Source organism: Lissotriton vulgaris, chromosome 5 (assembly GCF_964263255.1).
Source record: "Lissotriton vulgaris chromosome 5, aLisVul1.2, whole genome shotgun sequence".
Lineage (NCBI taxonomy): Eukaryota > Metazoa > Chordata > Amphibia > Caudata > Salamandridae > Lissotriton > Lissotriton vulgaris.
Genome location: NC_141693.1, coordinates 1,335,523,866 through 1,335,543,488, shown reverse-complemented (window position 1 = coordinate 1,335,543,488; position 19,623 = coordinate 1,335,523,866). Strand labels below are relative to the sequence as shown.

The 19,623-nt window shown below is 49.1% G+C and overlaps 1 protein-coding gene across 2 annotated transcripts in view; it reads right to left on the bottom strand.

The window, feature by feature from the left end:
* Positions 1–19,623, bottom strand: part of BRPF3 (bromodomain and PHD finger containing 3) — a 589,697-nt gene that overhangs the window by 342,671 nt on the left and 227,403 nt on the right. For both annotated transcript variants that reach the window (XM_086923268.1, XM_086923269.1), the window contains exon 4: positions 15,990–16,121. In XM_086923268.1, the coding sequence (XP_086779394.1) occupies positions 15,990–16,121 (132 nt within the window). The remainder of the gene's footprint in view (positions 1–15,989; positions 16,122–19,623) is intronic.

The following is a 19,623-nucleotide window of genomic DNA, read 5'->3' as shown; positions in this document are numbered from 1 at the left end:
TTGCGTGGACGGAGGCGGAACTTGGCTTTGCAGTTTCTGTGGGTCTGTGCCCGACGCAGTTCCCGCCTTTCTGCGGCCCATCGTGGGTGGCAATGAGGTCGCCGTTGGATGTTGCAGGGATGGCGGCGGGCAGCGCGTCTCGAGCCGCCGGACTCTGTGGTCCCGCTTGGCGCCGCAGAGGTTTGCCTCCTCTCTCGTGTTTGCCACTGACTCTGATGCTGCAAGGGTCTGGATGGGGGGGCGCCCCCGGTGTCAAAGGCGCTCCGTGTCCCGTAGTCCGGGCCGTTGATGTCATCCTGGCGTGACGGCGGGTAGGCCGGTGGCTGCTATGCTGGGCCTGCTTCCGAGTCGCCATCGGGGTGGGCTATGGTCTTCGGCCCTCCAACCACCCTGAATCGTGGAGTCTCTTGTCTGGCTCTCCTCAATGATGGTCCGGTACCTCGGCTGGCGTCTCGTCGGGGGTAAAGTCCTTGACGGGGGCGTCGCCAGGGTCTCGCGGGGAGAGGGTCGTGGCTGCTGTCACCACAGGGCAGCGACCTGGGCATCAGGTATCTCCAGGGTGACACGCGGCCCGCTCCAGTAGTGTCCAGGGTACCTGGTGACACAAGGGGCGATGGGACCGCTCTGTAGGGGATGGGTTACAGCCAGTCGCGCGATTCAGTCAGGCTCTGCAGGCCCCACCGATGGAATGTGCTAATCGCCCCAACCGCTCTGCCCCCTCACCCGCTATGTGACAGTAGGCAATCCTCCAAGACCCCCCAGCCGCTTCTTCACGGGGATGTACGGCGCTCGAGTGCGGCAGCAGCTCTACCCGGTAGCCGCCATCTTGCTTGACCGCGCTTGGAGAGCAGCCGCTGAGCGCCTCAGGTCCGTGTAGTGTCTTTTTCCGGCTGCTACGCGAGGCTCCGCTCGGCTGAACTTTGTTGTCCACGTCGCCTCTGCCACTTATTCGGGGGTCACTTGGGGCGCTGGTGGGGCAGGTAGCCCGTCTTGTGGGCCCAGAGCAGTGCAGGGTCGCAGGATCCTGGGGCACACCCCTCAGGGGATGGGTCTCCCTCAGTATCACAGACCGCAAGGGGGTGTCACAGGCTGCCCCCTCTGGCGTGGGAATTAGCTGGCTGTAGTGTCTATCCCTACTAGAACTGCAGATCTAGTGACTTGAATAATCTACTCGACCTACCTGGTTTCAAATTGTGTGATCCATGTATAATTAGAACATAGCCCACCTCTAGGGCACACATAACTCCTGGCCTGCTTCTTAGTTCACTAATAGCATTGTCATCAGGACGGTGGCAAGAGCGTTACTCAGCTCATTTTTAAAAATTCACTTTTAATAAATGTATTACTAAAACATGATTTAGTAGCGCATTGACAATTAAAGATATTAAATTGAAATGGCCACATACTTTCCCATTAACATTCAGTTTTATTGAAAAACCTATATAGCGTATAAACAATAGTCTGTGGAAATTGGGTTTCAGCTCAAATGTTTATCATGTGCACATGACCAAGTAAAGTGTTTTGATTGGCTTTCATCCTGTAAAAAACGTTATTCATCACACAGAATTTCGAAAAAGTACTTTCATAACTATAAAGATATATTTTGATGGGTTTGTATAGTTTATTTACAAACTATTTAAATGTGTGTTAGAAAAAAATAGACATCCTACTCTTTGTACTATTAGTAGACAGTTCACTTTACAAAACCATCTAACTTTGCTGCTTATTTTATCCTGGAGGTTGCGTTTACTTTTCTTTCTCTGACTGCAAATTGTAAGAGATAAGCTGACACTTCACCTCGATCTCTCAACGCAGAGCAAATGTAACAACATAAAAACAAGTTGTAAAGACTTCTTTATTGCTTATTCAATTTCTGAACTAACAGAACCCTTGTAATAAACATCAGCTCGCCAAAATGGGCCAGTGAGCCCTAAAATGAGCTCACCTTGATAAAAACGTATTTGCCATAGCGAGTAGGCGAGTAGATTTCGCGGCCTGAAGGAAGCCATCTGTTTTTAAACTGAAGAAGTGAAATCAGGGAAGACTGAGACTTGTGCGTTATCAACCCTGAAGGGGCTGATACTTCATGCCTGTCGTAACAGGAAGTCTCGATCTCTGTACTGAATGAGGTGTGCCCCCACCAGTTGTGGGGACGGCCCGGCACGGGGTGAGCCGGCACCGAGTGCACTCATTTGAAGGCATAATGCTGGGCCAGGCCCTCTGGGGCTACCACCTCTTGTAGCCAGTGTTCCAAACATGTGAGTATAGATTATCACTTTCTGCTCTGGCAGGTCCACTTTCTGTCTGGCCCTCCCCTTCTGGTTGTCGATGCGTGTCTCGAATTTCTCTATCCTACGCATAGGTGCACTCAGTTCGGCTGTGTGAGTTTAAGATGTGGGTCCCAGAACAAAAAGTTCAGACTCAACTGAAGGATTCAGTCTGTTTTATTCCTATTGCTGCAGTGCCTCTCTCATTGGGAACACCCATTTGGGGATGTTTGGGAGGAATTCCTCTTGGCTGCAAGTAGGTGTTCTGAGGCTAGGCACCAAGGTATCTCCTTGTATCACAGGTCCGGAGTGTACAGTCCTCCCATCACTGATAGTGCATGCACAACGGGGAAGGGGGAAGAGAAAATAGAGTGTGGCAGAGCTTGCTTCGCTACAATGATTTGGTCTGGTTGACAGGTCGCAGGGACAAACACTGTAATGATTTGTACAGTAAAGAGACTGGTTTTATGGAGTTTGCTCCCAGTGGATGTCTCCCCTAAGTGGGGCAACAGAGCAGGGTCACAGGCTGCTGGAGGTGCTGCGCGCCAGTCCCAATCAAGAAGGTTAAACAGCTTGGGGAATCCACAAGTCTCCCAGTGCTCTCCTCCACACTGGCGACCCCACTCGCATGGGAAGCAATAGGCAGATGAGGGAAGCAGGCTGTCGGGCGTTCAGGGCAACAGAATATAGCGGCCCTAGGAGCCGTTTACGAGGGGCAGTCTACAGCTCAGGTGGCATCCAAGCTCAGGCCTGACTTAAAGGGATGCACTTACTAGCTGAGTTCTCTGCGTGACCGCCAAAATTGGTCTACGCTAGTCGGTGCAGCCAGAGTCATCGTCAGTTACCATGGCAGCTTTTGGTCTCTTTGAGACCCCTCTGTAGAATCCAGAGGTGGCCTGGGTCAAGCACCGACTCCCTAGTAGGCAGGATGGGCACCAAGGCAGCCGACAAAAGCTGATTTCTCGGGGCCAAGGACTTTCAGCCCGCTCTGTCCAGCATGGCGTTTAGACCCCCACCCCCCCTCCCCATTGCGATGGTTTGTATGCTTCCAAGCATCTTCTGAATTCTTCTCATCTGCAACAAAGATACATCTCCACTCTATCCTTCAGTGCTCTGCCTGACAGACTAAGCACAATGTGTGGGGCTCAGTCTTAGCTTTATTTCACAAACAGAGAAGACATTCGTGAGAGAACAAGAAAGGAAAGACACATTCCAGTCACCAATTGCTGGAAAAGAAGGTTTCTATCCCCTAGACATTCGGGTAAAATAAAAATGTGTTTTTTGGAAAGACATTAATGCAAATCTATGGACTGAGATCCTGATTACAGGAGCTAGGAAATAGAAGTGAACTACCAGTTCAACACATGATGAGATTGTGGAGCTGCTGAACCTCTTACAAGAGCAGTGGCTGATTTCAGATTGGTGAGGGCTGGCTATCTCAATTACATGGTTTTCTTTCATTTTCCTTTGAAAAGGTTCATGAAAGATATAAATAGTAGCTTACGGTCCAATTTAGAATTTGGCCAGAACAGTACTCCGTTGCAAACACAACAGAGAATCCTGTGGACTAAAACTAAACCCTCAGTTCGCCTGCCTCATTTAAAGTCAGACGAAATGTAAGCATTCTGTCAACAGAGCTCCCGTTGGCTCTGTCGACTGAATACATCTTCTGACAGCTTGACGGAGACTGGACCAAAACAAGCATTTACAATGCAATGGTTTCGCCTTTGGAAAAGTTAGAGCTATTGGCATTGTAAATGACAAAATTTGTATTTATGTGTTGGTTTTCAAAACAGAAAAATAAATGGCATTGTCATTTACATTGCCATTAGCTTAATCTCTCGCAAATGTGAGACCTATTGTACCCTACGGACGAGCTCAGCAGACAGCAATTACTACCACACACACACACACACACACATGCACACAGAGCCACACACACACACACACCCAGAGCCACACACACCCAGAGCCACACATACACCCAGAGCCACACACACACACCCAGAGCCACACACACACACACCCAGAGCCACACACACACACACACACCTAGAGCCACACACACACACACCCAGAGCCACACACACACAGACACACACACACACACACACACACCCAGAGCCACAAACACCCAACCCAGAGCCACACACACCCATCCAGAGCCACACACACCCATCCAGAGCCACACACACCCATCCAGAGCCACACACACCCATCCAGAGCCACACACACACACCCAGAGCCACACACACACACACCCAGAGCCCTTGGGTTAGATGTGTTCTGTAGCAGCTTCTATTCGAGTAAGACTTGTGGCTGCCATACTACGTGTTTTTCCTGCAATGCTTACCTCTGTTCTCCGGGACGTTTGTGGTTCGGAATGGGGTGGTTCAGTGAGTTAAACGGCTGTTGCTGACCTATGTGATAATCTGCAGGCCACAAGTTTAAATCCAGGCACTGTTGAATCCAACCACCACTTGAACTTACATCAGCCCACCAGAGTTCCTCCACTCCATGTCCCTTTCTCTGATCCTCACCCTGCATCCGATGTAGCAGATGCAGAGGTTGCTGCTTCTCCTACCTAGCAGCGAAGACAAAATGAGCTACCCTTTCATCTGCAGACATCCCATCTCTTCCAGAGTTCCGAAAGTCCCTAAAGACCTGGCCATTCGGCTAACCAACTGGACCCTGCCAGCTCCTGGATACCCTCACGGGTGACAAGTAGCACTCTACAAATCTACCAATTGATTGACTCGGTCTTCCATCGTCAATTATAGCAGCATCTGGCATTAGCAGGCATGCAGTATTAAAGCACTACACAAAAAAACCAACTAATTAGCATTACATTTCCGAAAGTAGGGTGGAGTTGCTTCTGGTTTGGGACTGTGTTTTCTGTCTAGGTTCTATCTGCCTCGTGGCTTGCTTTCCGTGTCCCTGGGTTGATATTTCCACCACTCTTGCCCTTGATGGTGCGCTGGGGCCGGATGCGGTGCAGGGGAGGCCTCCGCCCAGGCCCGCGAGCTGGAGGGGTAGATCCGAGGAAGGCCTCTGATTAAAAGCAGTCTTTGAAGGCGCTGCAAGGTCAGCTACCTGTGGGTGCCAGGAGGTGAGCTGTCTCCTCGGGGCCACGGCTGCTGTTGCTGGGGAGGCAGAGGAGAGGCTTTTAATGCTTTCACAGGGGTGGAAGGAAGAGGTTGCCATGGAGAACAACACCTCATGCGGCATACTGATGGGAGGGAGGGGAGGCCGGGCCAGCTCTCAAAGACACCTGCTTCCTGACAGCACCGGAGCTGAGGGGAGGGGGAGGAGAGGTGGTATGTCATGTGCAGCTCCCCCTCCGCTCCCACACCCAGGGGAGATACGCGTGCTCGTGCAGCTTGGGTGAGATCTGGGCTTTTGTGCAACAGGATCGAGTCCTGTGATCGATGAATGACCATACTGCGGGAGGCCTGTGTCTATGCAACCTTGGGGGACTGTGCTCGTGCAGATGCAATTTACGCGCGAAATGTTTCCTCGGGAGGAGGGGAAGGGGGTTATGGGCATAACGAGAGAATTGGAGAGATGCGTGCCTATGCCCCCGGGGCTAGAATGTGTGCAGATGCAGACTGGGCGATGTCTGCATGAGCAGCAGACTGGGCAATGTCTGCATGAGCAGTAAAGAGACATCTGTGGAAATTCTTCATGGGACGCAGCGGACCTGTGATGCCTGCAAAGAGAAGGCGCAGGTGTTGACTCTGGGAGAAGCGTGCAAGTGCAGCTGGGGGTTGGCATTCCCCTCTCTCTCTCATCCTCTCTCTGCTCGAGGAGGACGGAAAGCGAGAATGGACATACTTCACCTGAGTATCACAATTTCTTAAGAAAACGCCCCTTTCATTACATTCCCACATGGAGGTGGCCTCGCCTGAGAGCTCCTTAGAGGCTTCTTTCAATTTAGAACAAGCGACTTCACAACACACTTACATATGCACACATAGAGCGGAAATGCGATTTCAATAAATTTAGAACGCAAAATATGCAGACATAGAGCGAAAATGCGCTTTCAATACATTTCTAACAAACATTTGCAAATCCCAACACATACAGCGGAAATGCGCTTTCAATGAATTTAAATTCACACATACAGCGCGGTAACACCAATATACAAAAACAACAGAGGTGCGCGCTATAAGAAATATACACACATTCGTTGCAGTTACCCAGACAACATTGACGCCTTCGCATTAAAAACCAGGCGGGCCGGGGGGCGTGGCTAGCGGCCAAGCATGGCGGCTGCGTGATAAAAGAGCTCCCGGAGCACTGAGGCTTATTTAATAAATCCGGCCAATTCATCCGATACATTACCACCTGAAGAGGCAGAACCCAAGACCTGGGAACAGCCGGCATCAGCGGATACGATCCCGATCAAAATCTGGCGTCGGGAACAGGTCCGGAAGCAGAGAGAAGAAGTGGGGCCTGCTACCATCAATGCAGCACCAGCCTGAATGACTGAGAGCCGGGCGGAAGTGAAGGCTGAACGGAGGAAAGAGTCGGCAACTGACCGGTCAACCGGTGGGTGAGTCCTGCTCTCGCTGCTCTGAAGGGGAGCGAGAGCAGGACTTAAGGAACAGACCCCGCGATATTCATCCTGACCAGCAGGGGCGAGGTGCGGCCTACTGGGGTGCAGAACTCCCCCAGTGAAGAGAAGCAGCCAGCGCGCCCTGGGGGGACGAGCCCAAGCTGAGGTCCACCGCCGGCGGCGAAACACATACAGCGACCTTGAAAGGGCCATTACGGGAGAGATAGAAACGCCTGCATGCTCCATCCTCCAACAGACTGCAATACCTGCGCCGTGAGCGGTGCATGGCTGGGCAATTGACCGGAGGCGGAGGGACGCTGGAAGCAACGTCGGAAACTGGACGGGGACACCGGAGGCCGGGAAGTGGAAGTGCTTGCCCCCTAACAAGATCCTGTAGCGAGCGGTGCCCTGAGGCGAAGGAAAGCAGGTCGGCAGTACCGCAGCCGAGACACAGGACGCAGCTGAAGCGCTGCGACAAAGTTGCATCTTCACCTCACATGCCCCAAGACTGACTTTGCTTGATTTCTAGGTCTTTTGACCACAGGGGAGGAGGGAAGTGGTCGACGGAGCACTAATTGGAGGACCTGAGATAGCAACCGGGATAACAACCGGGACTAAATACTGTTACAACCCCAAGTGCACAGCTATCAGAGATCCACACTCTTTGCAAGGCGATTCCACTAGGGGGCGCCGTGCGCACATTGAGGAGCGGGCAACATACGACCGGAGGCCTTTACCCATAATATCCAGGTGAGCGAGCAGCCTGACACAAAAGCACACTGCATGCATGGACTGGGGGCCGTGACAGCACGATAGCCCTGAAACAATTAAAGGATGTGCTGGGACACAGCAATATAGGACAATAGAAACAAGGCCACACCATCACTAGACAAGAAAAGGACGTGGTGGCGTCCTGGGAGCCGCCGTCTTGATAACAGGAACAACTCACAGTGCGCAGGAGCACGCCGCGGTGTCCGAGTACTAACGGACTGACACACTCTAGAAGTACAGAACTCCAGCCATAGTGGGCACACGACAACGTGGCAGTTTCCCCCGTGTTGGGCCACCGCCAGAGGCACTGCACGCCGGGGACTACAGTATGGAGCTCTTACGCTGCCGCCTTTTGCTACAGTGCCCCACGTACATAACCACAGCCAGGTGCAGTCGGTCGCCATGGCGGGTAGAGGGCCGAAAAACATGTCAACGCAAGCAAAACTCGATAAATATGCTGTGACGGGGTGGGACTCGTGTCCGGAACATACAGTCACGATAACCCAAAGAACTGGTGGTCAGATGTTCCCCTTTCTGTTTCTGACAAACAGCCGGACTCAGCTTGCTTCGACGAATGGACTAACGCAAGCGCAGAAGCCACCTGGGGGCACGAGACTGGAATTGCCTACGGTCCCTTTAACTCTTCCACCGAAGCTCCACCCACTTGGGACGTCACACGCTCAAAAGAAGGCGGAATCGGTGAAGCGGCGGACATCGTTCTTCCAGAAGAAGACGGAGGCTGGAGACGAACTACGGAACCGGAGCCCTGCAGAGAAGAAGCCGTGATGAGCCCAGCAGTGGACAACAAGCCAGGAGGCCAACGGTTCTGCGAATCGCCCCGCCACACTCCCGCGGGAGGAGTGTGGCTTGCTAAGGTACGGGGCAAAGTGGCGGGCTGGGTGAACCGTAGTAACGTAGTAAGCGAGTGAATGCTGCTAAAACGTAGCCTCTTTGTCCCCCTCCCTCACGAGCACGGATAGGCACTAGTATTTACGTTTATTGGCACTCCTTCACTCGGTGTCCCTCACCCCTGGTCCCTTTCTGTCCGGTGAGGACGTCAGCCTGATTCCCTGTTGTTTCTTATCTTACGTTTCATGCTTGGAGTTGAGGACCCAGGCCCCGAAGACCCTTCCCCACTTCCGGTCTGGAGAACTACCAGCAGCTGCGTGGAAGAAACGCCCTAGAACTGTCAACGTTTCCGAAAGGAGTCAGGACGGATCCCAACGAATTTGCTCATGTTAAACAAACTGCTAGAAGGCGAAAAGCTTACTTAAAAATAAAGCCTTCTTTGAAAACTTTATTCAACGTGTCAGACTCGGTCCCTTCCACCTCTCCCGCTCCCAATCCCGTACATATGCATACGAGAAAAATAACCAATCGTCGAATGAAGGCCGTGCATCCACGGGCAATGGTCAGGACACAGAAGGAAGCAAAAAGGTGACGCTGGAAGACATTATGAAAACCCTCTCCCGTGTTCAAACAACGGTGGGGACTATCTTCACTGATGTCAATTTACTGTGTGCTGATTTCCATAAAATGTCAGAACGGGTGGCACAGGTGGAGGTAGTGGCGAAGTCGCTGGTGGAGGACACTTCAGAACTGCAGATCGCAATGGAACACATGAAGACGGTCACCAAACAGCTACAAGCGAAGCTGGATGAACAAGAAGGGCGTTCCCGACGGAATAATGTTCGAATCCTAGGCATTCCAGAAACAGAGGGTTAAAGAGCCATGGATCTATACGTCGAAGAACTCATAAAAACTAAACTGCAGCCTACAGGCCTTTCCCACTTCTTCTCGGTGGAACGAGCACACAGAGTGCCTGGTGGAGCACCGAGGCCAGGCGCCACACCACGACCAGTCCTAGCCCGTTTATTCAATTTTAGAGACAGGGACGCAATACTGCAGGCTGCAAGAGTCTCACCACCCATCAAACTTCAGAACTCCACACTGGCCTTCTTCCCAGACTACACGGCGGAGATGGCCCTACGCCGGAAAACCTTCTTTGAGTTCAAAAAGGCACTGCGGGCGCAGGAGCTGCCCTACTCCATGCTGTTTCCAGCGAAGTTGCGAGTCGTGGCAGATGGGAAGACGTGGTTCTTCGACACACCAGAGGTTGCACAGGACTGGATCGATGGCTGGAGACAAGTGGAGGGGCCTCGCCGTTCCAACAGAGGACATCGAAACCAGCAGGCCGGGACAGGAGAGGAGCCGCGTTCGGAGGGACCGGCACCTCAAGAGAGGACATCAGAGGCGAGATCAGAGGATGGTGGGCAACCACCCGACTCCTAACTCTCCGCGACAACGTAAAATAGACGTGGCACATTTCGGCAACCAGATGTTATGCCCCCTGGACTCACGGTTGGGTGAAGGCGAGTAAGGTGGACTGAGCCATTGGTGCTCCGGGACTCTTTACCCCCACGAGCAAGTAAGGTGGTTTGGGGTGGAATTAATCACACTGCAAAGTTGGGGAAGCGGGCGGTGTTATGTCCGTGAAGCGGGGGGGGGGGGGCGGGGGAGTTTTAGTTATGTTGGTTTTGGTTCAAGATTCACACGCTATGGCACACCATGTCACATCCTACACATGCAGATCCACGGATGGCAACAGACACATGATACCGCAATTGATGCGACAACTAGACACGCTCCTAAGACCACATAATGGCTCGCCAGTCCCACACAGCAGCCACTGAGGACATGCCGCGCTCCACGGCGCTGGCCCCCCTTTGACTACTCACATGAGTGTTAGGGGATTAGGGGACAAAATAAAGAGAGGGTTGGTCCTACAAGCAATCAAACGCCAGGGCCCCGCGCTAGTGTTATTACAGGAGACTCACCTCACGGGGACAGCATGTCGTGCACTCGATAGACGAGGCTACAAAATGGCGGCGCACGCGGAGTTTACAGAGGGGTCACGGGGGACAGGTATCCTGGTGAAAAACACCTCCCCCTTCATTGTATTACAACACAAGGTGGACGATCAAGGCCGCTTCGCAGCTGTTCATGGGCAGTGGGAGGGTAAACTCTTGAATGTGGTGTCCGTATATATTCCTCCAGCACTACACTCCATAACATTGCCGGCACTAGGAGAGTTTCTTTTGAATCTCCAGACGGGAGACACGATCATAGGGGGGGGACTTCAACGCTATCGCAGACCCAGCCCTGGACACGTTTCCCGTCAGGACACGCGCGTTGGGCACCTCTGCCTTCCCGGGTTTCATGGAGGCATTGGGACTGAAAGATGCCTGGCGCCATATCCACCCCACAGCAAAGCAATAAACATATCACTCTCCGATGCACAATAGTCTGTCCCGTTTAGACTACTTTCTGCTCCTTGGTGATGGGATGAGGGACGTGGACACCATAGACATACTGCCAAGAGGAATTTCTGACCACTCTCCTGTGTTGCTATCCCTCTCCACTAAGGAGAAAAAACGCCCGAGAATTTACCCCATATATCCCAATTATCTCATGATCCCCCAGATCAAAAAAGGCCTTAAATCTGCGACCAAATACTACTTTGCAGAAAACACAACGTCGGTGTCCTCCCCCTCGATTCTGTGGGAGGCAAATAAGACAGTCCTGCGGGGGCGAGCGATCGCATCAGTCCTGGGACACAAACAAACATACCGGCAAGAACTCTCGGAGCTGGAGCTGGCGCTCCAAGAGGCTGACACAGCACACATGGCTGATCCCACGACGGAAACTGCACACACGCTGAAATTGTGCCAGCAGCAATACCGAGACCACCTCAAGTCGCAAGTCATGGACAGCATATCTAACACTGCACATAGGATCTATGACATCGGGGACAAGGCGGGGAAAATGCTGGCATGGCTGGACAAGAGAAGAGGGGGTAGCAGAGGCATACAACACCTACCTACTCATGAGAGGCAGCTAGAGACACACCCAGAGGATATAGTGCGCACCCTGGCGGAACATTTTCAGGATGTGTATACTCCAGAACAGGAAGTCACGGCACAGGCAGCAATGGCTTCCCTCAATAACATAGACATCCCCACACTTCCGCTGGAGGCGGTACAAGAGCTTGAGGCAGATCTGACAGGAGATGAAATACAACGAGCAATCCAGGCGATCCAATCCGGAAAGGCGCTGGGCCCCAACGGGATACCCATAGAATGGTATAAAATCATGTCAGAGACCCTTAGTGAGCCCCTATTGGCAATGTACGTGGACAGCCTGGAGAGGGCGGAACTTCCATTAGACCAACGTACCGCGACGATCGTGGCTATATCGAAACCGGGAATGCCACCGGCGGAATGCTCCACATATTGCCCCATATCCCTTCTTAACGTAGAAGCAAAAATAGTAGCAAAGCTACTGGCCAACAGACTGAGAAACCACCTGCAACTGTTGATCCACCCGGATCAATCAGGCTTCATGCCTCATAGGAGCACAGCCCTTAATCTTAGGCGGGTACACGGGGTGATGGCGCGAGCCCACTCCCTGTCGGAGGCGACAGTGATCCTTTCTCTAGATGCCAAGATGGCGTTTGATTTGGTGGAATGGGAATACTTATTTTCTGTCCTGGCCCGTATGGGCTTTGGCCCTAAATACATTTCCTGGATCCGACTCCTCTATACCAATCCTGTTGCTCAGGTTACCGTCAACGGTCACATCTCGCAAACATTCCAGCTGGCACGGGGAACTCGACAGGGCTGCCCCCTGTCCCCCTTGCTCTTTGCCTTAGTATTGGAGCCACTGGCATTACTGATCAGAACAACACCATTACTGAGGGGGATAGGATGGGCGGAAGGCTGGGAGGACTGTGTGTCCCTCTATGCAGATGAAATGCTGATTTACTTAACGAATCCCGAAAGGAGCATCCCGGCGCTTTTAGCACTATGTGACACACACAGAGGGCGGCGGGTTATACACTGAACTGGGCAAAGTCAGTGATTTAGCCTGTGCTGTCGCTGGACTGCCCGCTTGCTCTGACATCGGGCTCCTTTAAGTATCTGGGCATCCATATCACAGATAACGCCCCAGTCTTCTTCGACAAAAATCTGAAGCCCCCCTTGGAACGTCTCCGAGCAGACGTCAGGCACTGGGCCGCCCTGCCGCTGACCCTCCTTGGACGCGCGGCCCTGTACAAGATGATAGATCTCCCAAGATTTTTGTACGCCCTGGAGAATACACCGTACCTGGTCGCGCCGCGTTATTTCAAACAAGTAAAGGCGTTGGTCTCCACCTTGCTGTGGAGTAATGGTCCGGCGCCCATCGCACATGACAAATTGACGAGAAGTTGGTACGAGGGAGGTATCGCCTTACCAGACATACATTTATACTATTGGGCGGCGCAACTCTAAATTGTGAACCAGTGGGTACACGCGCTGAGAGATGACCCTGCATATAGAGCCGATCGGGTGCAGCTGGGAACGGACTGCATGCTGTCACCGCTGTACAATAAACAACAGGTCTCGCGACTGGTAGGGCCCGCAAAACACACGGTCACTCTATGGCACGCAGCACAGGCGAAGCTGGGATGGAAGGGGAAAATCACCAAACTAACCCCTCTCTGAGACACGAAGGCTCTGGGGCGCCTGAGGCACAGTAAGGGATTTGCGCAGTGGGATAGCATTGGTATCTCCACGGTGGGAGATTTGTGGGAGAAAGACACTGTGATCACGTTCGCACAACTACAGCAACAATATGGATTAGGCCCGAATGAAATCTATAGGTACATTCAAATCAGGCACTCGCTATTGCAGGCGATACCGTTGGGCACCGAAGTGCCAGATTCCTCACCACTGGAAGACAGGTTACTTACTGACTACATGCAGCAGGGAGCTACCTCACTCACTTACAAGAAATTGATCAATAATCTGAAAGACCCCACATTGGTGTTACGAGAGAAATGGGTAGGAGACGTAGGCGATATTGACGACTCAGAGTGGAATGAGGCGCTAGCCTCCCCGAAAGAAGTGGCCATCTCGGCAAAATTTAGATTAGTGCAACTCAAAATCCTACATTGCATCTATTACACAGGGTGCATGCTACACAAGATACACAGAGCGCCACACCCCCATTGTCTTCGCGGCTGGGGGAAAGAGGATACACTGTTCCATACGCTTTGGGACTGCCCCCATATAGTAGAATTTTGGCGACAAGTCATGGGTACTATCTCACAAACACTTCAAGTTTCCCTCATCCCTGAACCACGCAAGTGCCTATTAAATATTTGGGAACCGAACGATCTGACTAGATATGGACTCATATGGGCCACATTAGCTTTCATGGTGGCCAAAAGAGACATTGCACAAAAATGGGGAGCTTCAGACCTTACCATAGTATCCAAGTGGAGTAGAAACATGGACTTATTAATGTTCACGGAGAGAGCGGTGTATGTGCTTAGGGCCTGCCCCCGTAAATGGAACAAAGTGTGGTCCACATGGAATGTTTACAGAGGAGAGTTGTGTGAACCCTTACCAGAGGATGACAAAGTAAACTCAGATGATGACGAGGAGGGTATCTAGAGGGCGCGGTGGGTGGTACAGCTCAAAAGAGGAACTAAGTGTAACACCGTTATTTTGACATAGCTCTTGATTACATCACTGTATACGAAGGCATTAATCAGTGGACAGAAGCAGACATGGCAATAGCCGCCGAGTGCGAGTATTTATCTTGGCCGCAGTTTTGAGTTATGGTTGATGACACAGACAAAAAATTTAATAAAATGACAAGACCTTACAACTGATAAACATGAATTGGAGGATGAGAGGTAGGAGATGACTCTATGGTACGCCGCCGGACCCCAGGGTTGTCGGCCTTACGGCTGTGTACTAACGAACAGTTTTAATGATGAGTATATCTGAGGCGGCCGGCCCGGTGGGTTGTAGGCCCTGACATGTATCTATCACCTCTGAGATTACATTCAATAAAGGTCTTTAAAAAAAAATAACGGGCTTGCCTTCCATCGACGAGGAGTGTCAAATGACGCCACACAGGGTGCAGGATTAATCCCATACTACACCAATCACAACGCACTAAAGAAAACACACACACAACTTCGCTTACCAAAAAAAAAAGTCTTTAACCCTCGGCCATTGACCAACGACGTCACAGGGGGGTAAACACGAACAAAAAAAGCTGACATTTCTTAACGGAGAAACCCAATCGACTGTGCATTCACGAGACTTTCCTCACATCTTGCGGACAAGATAAAACGCTTACAATAAGACATACGAATAATGAAAATAACACAACTGCCCATAATCACTCGAGCACTGCCAGGACTTCACCACACAATTGACAAAACGAAAGGGAAACTTCAGGGGCGTGTTTTTCGTTCTCTCCCCTTCCCATTGGCTGGATGGTAAAATTCCAGCCAATGGGAAGAGGAGAGGGCGGGACTTAAAAAAAGACCCAGAAATGCCCCCGAATCACGTCGTGACGGGAAAAAAAGATTGACAACCAATCTCTTCCAATGGCTAGCCTCCATTTATGGAGCTAGCCAATGGAAGAGAGAGGCGGGACAAAGCCCCATACTGTAGATCAAAAGATTTCGCCTGCGCGAGCACTGCTGCGCAGTGCTACGGGCAGGCGAAACCTAAAAAGGGACTCTCGACTGTCCTATTTACCATCAATACCGTAATGTTTATGTCTTCCGGTCTGTTCCCACCAGGAAAACCCTGCGGGTAAGGAGAAAGAAAAATATAATAATGATCCCAAACTGTGGGAGAAAGCTCCAGTTTCAGAGATTGTTTCTGACAAACCAAAAACGTTGAAAATTTTGACAACCGGCTGTCATGGATGATGGTACTATCCGACAAACGTTTCCTATGTTGACAGGCACTGCCACGACAGCAGTTCCTGTAAATGCAGTGCGCTGTTTGTACAGTCACCAGACAACTCTAAATTTAATGGACGGAAGTTCCTCGGTAAGGCAGATGTATCATTCTCTGCCATCACTAAAGTAAAATTGATCCACCAAACTCAAATTCAAGCCCCAGCTTTCCTCTAATGTCATTTAAAGTTCTGTTGGCATCTGTAAAGTTAAAATTAAGTCACAGTAGCCTACAGACGAGCTGTAAAAATGTGTTTGTATCTAAGTTTATGAAAAAGATTATATCTATTCTAAAAGAGCCCTCGGATCCCAGACATAGGCTGTCATATTCTGCATTCTTTACTCTTTACAAAAAAGATCTAGTGATGGAAAACTTTGCCTTACTGAACAGCAAGAGGTTGTAGAGACCTGCAGGCATAAGTTAGCAGGCTACACAACGCATCCCATGCAAAGTCAATACAGAAAGCTGTCTGAGCAGTGCACGGCAGACTTCAGTGTACTATTATCAGCAATATTTGAGCACATGGCGGTCTGAACTCAACCAGTGTTATTGATGTTCATGGGAGGTATAATTATTTGGACTTACCTGCTCCCGCTTGAGTTTCTCTCGTTTGCGGATCAGTTCAATAAGCAGCCTTGCTCTCTCAAGATCATGTCGCAACTTCTGCCAGTACATCAGCTCTTCCTTCACTGCACTTGTCTTCTCATCATATTCCTTCTGCAGAAGAACCAATAAAGAAAGCAAGTTATTACAACATACTCATTGATACATTTACGACAAAGCATAATTCTGAATATGTGCAATTAGAATTTGGACTGCCATCAAAATCGACGTATCTCCATTTCTCACTAAATAGATTTTGTTTTCAAGATATTACACATAAACACAACCATTGCAGCACAGAGTTTACATGTTTCTAGTTGATTTACAAATTATCCAAGCAGCACATATTAAGTTTCCTTTCAAGCTTTCAAGTCAAGTGGGTCTTACTAGAAGGTTGCCTGAACTGGAAGTGGTTCTGCTGTTAAATCCTCCCTTAATGATATATATATATATATATATATATATATATATATATATAATTCTCCAACTCGTCTTGATAGTGCTTCGTTGCACTGACAGGTTTGTGACTTCAAAATAACGCCAAAAGCCAGTCTTCAGTTTTTAAAGATAATTTAATCCGCTGTGGTGCAAGCCATCAGACGCGTTTCGGACATGACGTCCTTGCTCACTGATGGGGAAAATACGGGCAGCCGCCATTATATACAAACTGTGCATTCAAAACACGCGCCAATTGTCAGAGTCTTGCAAAAACACAAACATAGGACTGTGTTACTACATAAGGGCCTTTAGCTGATTATAATGAGGGCGCCATTTTAAAATATGTTCGTTATCCTCTAAAAAAACGGTATTAACAATCGGCTCTGATTAAAGCACAAAACAAATTAATGTTAAATGCTATTCAGGTTCTTACGTCTCTGGGATATATATATATATATATATATATATATATATATATATATATATATATATATATATATACTTTCACATGGGGCAAGTCCTATGTGAAAGGGCCTGCATCAGTCTTACGCCTGCTGTGAGGCAGGCCCAAGATTTTGACACAACGGCGTCCACTGACCATGTCATCAGTGATGTCATCAGTGATGTCACTGACCATGTCATGAATGATGTAATATGTGACATCATCAGCAGTGGATTGCGGGCACACAAGTTATAGTGAGTCCAACTAACTATAACATGGGAATTTCAATGCTTTTGTATGAGTAAAATGTCCAGTTAACTACAACTGGTGTGAAACCTATGGTTTTTTCAGTGAATATATATATATATATATATATATATATATATATATATATATATATATATATATATATATATATATATATTCACTGAAAAAACCATAGGTTTCACACCAGTTATAGTTAGGAATTAGCATTTAAAAAAACCTATTAATATGTAATATGTGATGTCATCAGCAGTGCATTACACGCGCAAGTTATAGTGAGTCCAACTAACTATAACGTGGAAATTTCAATGGTTTTAGGTCAGTAAAATTTCCAGGTAACTATAACTGGTGTGAAACCTATGGTTTTTTCAGTGAATTTAACAGGTTTTTTAAATGCTAATTCCTAACTATAACTGGTGTGAAACCTATGGTTTTTTCAGTGAATTTCATAGGTTTTTTAAATGCTAATTTCTAACTATATATAGGGCCTCAAACCTATGTAACTGTGCATGAGAGCCAGTGAATGTGTGAGTGGCTGTATGGATCATTGTGAACTTGTATCAGGGATTGTATAGGAGAGTAAATATGTGCTAGTATATGTTTGAATAAGTAAGGTGTGTATAACTGTATAGTTGAGGAAATGGAGGTGAGTGATTCTTTGCATGAATGACTAGGTGTTTGAGTAACTCCATGGATGAGTGACAGTGTGTGAGTGTCTGTATACACTGAGTGTATCTAAGGTTATATTAGAGTCTGAAGAGGTTCATCACATTAGCACAAGAATGATGCCATCAGTGATGTGATCAATGATGTCAAATGAGATGTCATCAGTGATGTCATCAGTGATGTCATTTGAGATGTCATCAGTGATGTCATCAGTGATGTTATTTGAGATATCATCAGTGATGTCATCAGTAATGTCACTGACCATGTCATGAATGATGTAATATGTGACATCATCAGCAGTGGATTGCGGGTGCGCGATATATAGTTATTGCAACTAACTATATATGCGAATTTCTATGGTTTTGTGCGAGTAAATTAAGGTTTTGTAAATGCTAATCCCTAACTATATATGGTCTATAACCAATGGTTTTTTCAGTGAATTTTCATGGTTTTGTAAATGCAAATTCCTAACTATATATGGTCTATAACCTATGGTTTTTTCAGTGAATTTCATTGGTTTTTTAAAAGCTAATATCTATAGCTGTAAAATATATTCTTTATTACGTGACGTATCACGTAGCCACGTGAGACGCCTCATGACGCGTCGCATAAACGTGACGTATCGTCTCTGCAGCGCAAACAAAACCCGTAACATAAGCGCGCCAGAGCACGCTTACAGATATATATATATTTTTTTAACCTTAATTAGACAAAATCCACACGTGCACATATCTTGAGGCCTTGCAAAGGCACAACAAACAAACAGTCCCTACAATTTTGCCAAGTTTGGTGGAAATCTATTCCTTTAAATTTTATTTTACTGTTTCTCTTGGTTTTCCCCTTGTTACGTTTACCGGACCGCTACCCGGTACGCAAACCGGACGCTCCAAAAACACAAGATGTCGGACTCCCGTTACGCTGCCGGTTAGCTGCCCGGTTGGCGTACTGGGAAGCGCCTCTACCGCGAAAAATCGCAATTTTCTTTTTTTTTCTTTTGCCCCGCGGGGCACTTTAATAACCCCATCATCAATCCTAGGGGGTCAGGAGGGGTCTACCTTGCCCCCTTTCCTTCATTTCCCCCTTCGTTTTTCACCACCTCTTGTCACTCGATCCTACCGAGAGACAAGATGGCGGCCGCTCCAGACTGTTTACAATGTTGACAGCCAATCAGCTTCTCCTCAGACTCCCGTTACGCTGCCGGTTAGCTGCCCAGTTAGCTGCCCGGTTTGCGTACCGGGACGCGCCTCTACGGCGAAAAATCGCAATTTTTTTTTGGTTTGGTTTTTTTTGCCCCGCGGGCCACTTTAATATCCCCCTCATCAATCCTAGGGGGTCAGGAGGGGTCTACCTTGCCCCCTTTCCTTCATTTCCCCCTTCGTTTTTCACCACCTCTTGTCTCTCGATCCTACCGAGAGACAAGATGGCGGCCGCTCCAGACTGTTTACAATGTTGACAGCCAATCAGCTTCTCCTCAGACTCCCGTTATGCTGCCGGTTAGCTGCCCGGTTCACGTACCGATTTGCGCCTCTACGACAAAAAAATCGCTTTTTTTTTTTTTGGGCCCCGCGGGGCACTTTAATATCCCCCTCATCAATCCTAGGGGGTCAGAAGAGGTCTACCTTGCCCCTTTCCTTCATTTCCCCCTTCGTTTTGGCCTCCTCTTGTCTCTCGATCCTACCGAGAGACAAGATGGCGGCCGCTCCGGACTGTTTAGAATGTTGACAGACACCGGAGAGCCAATCAGCTTCGCTTCGCAAAGCTCCGTTACGCGAAAAGTACGCGTACTGGTACGCTATTGGGTACGCT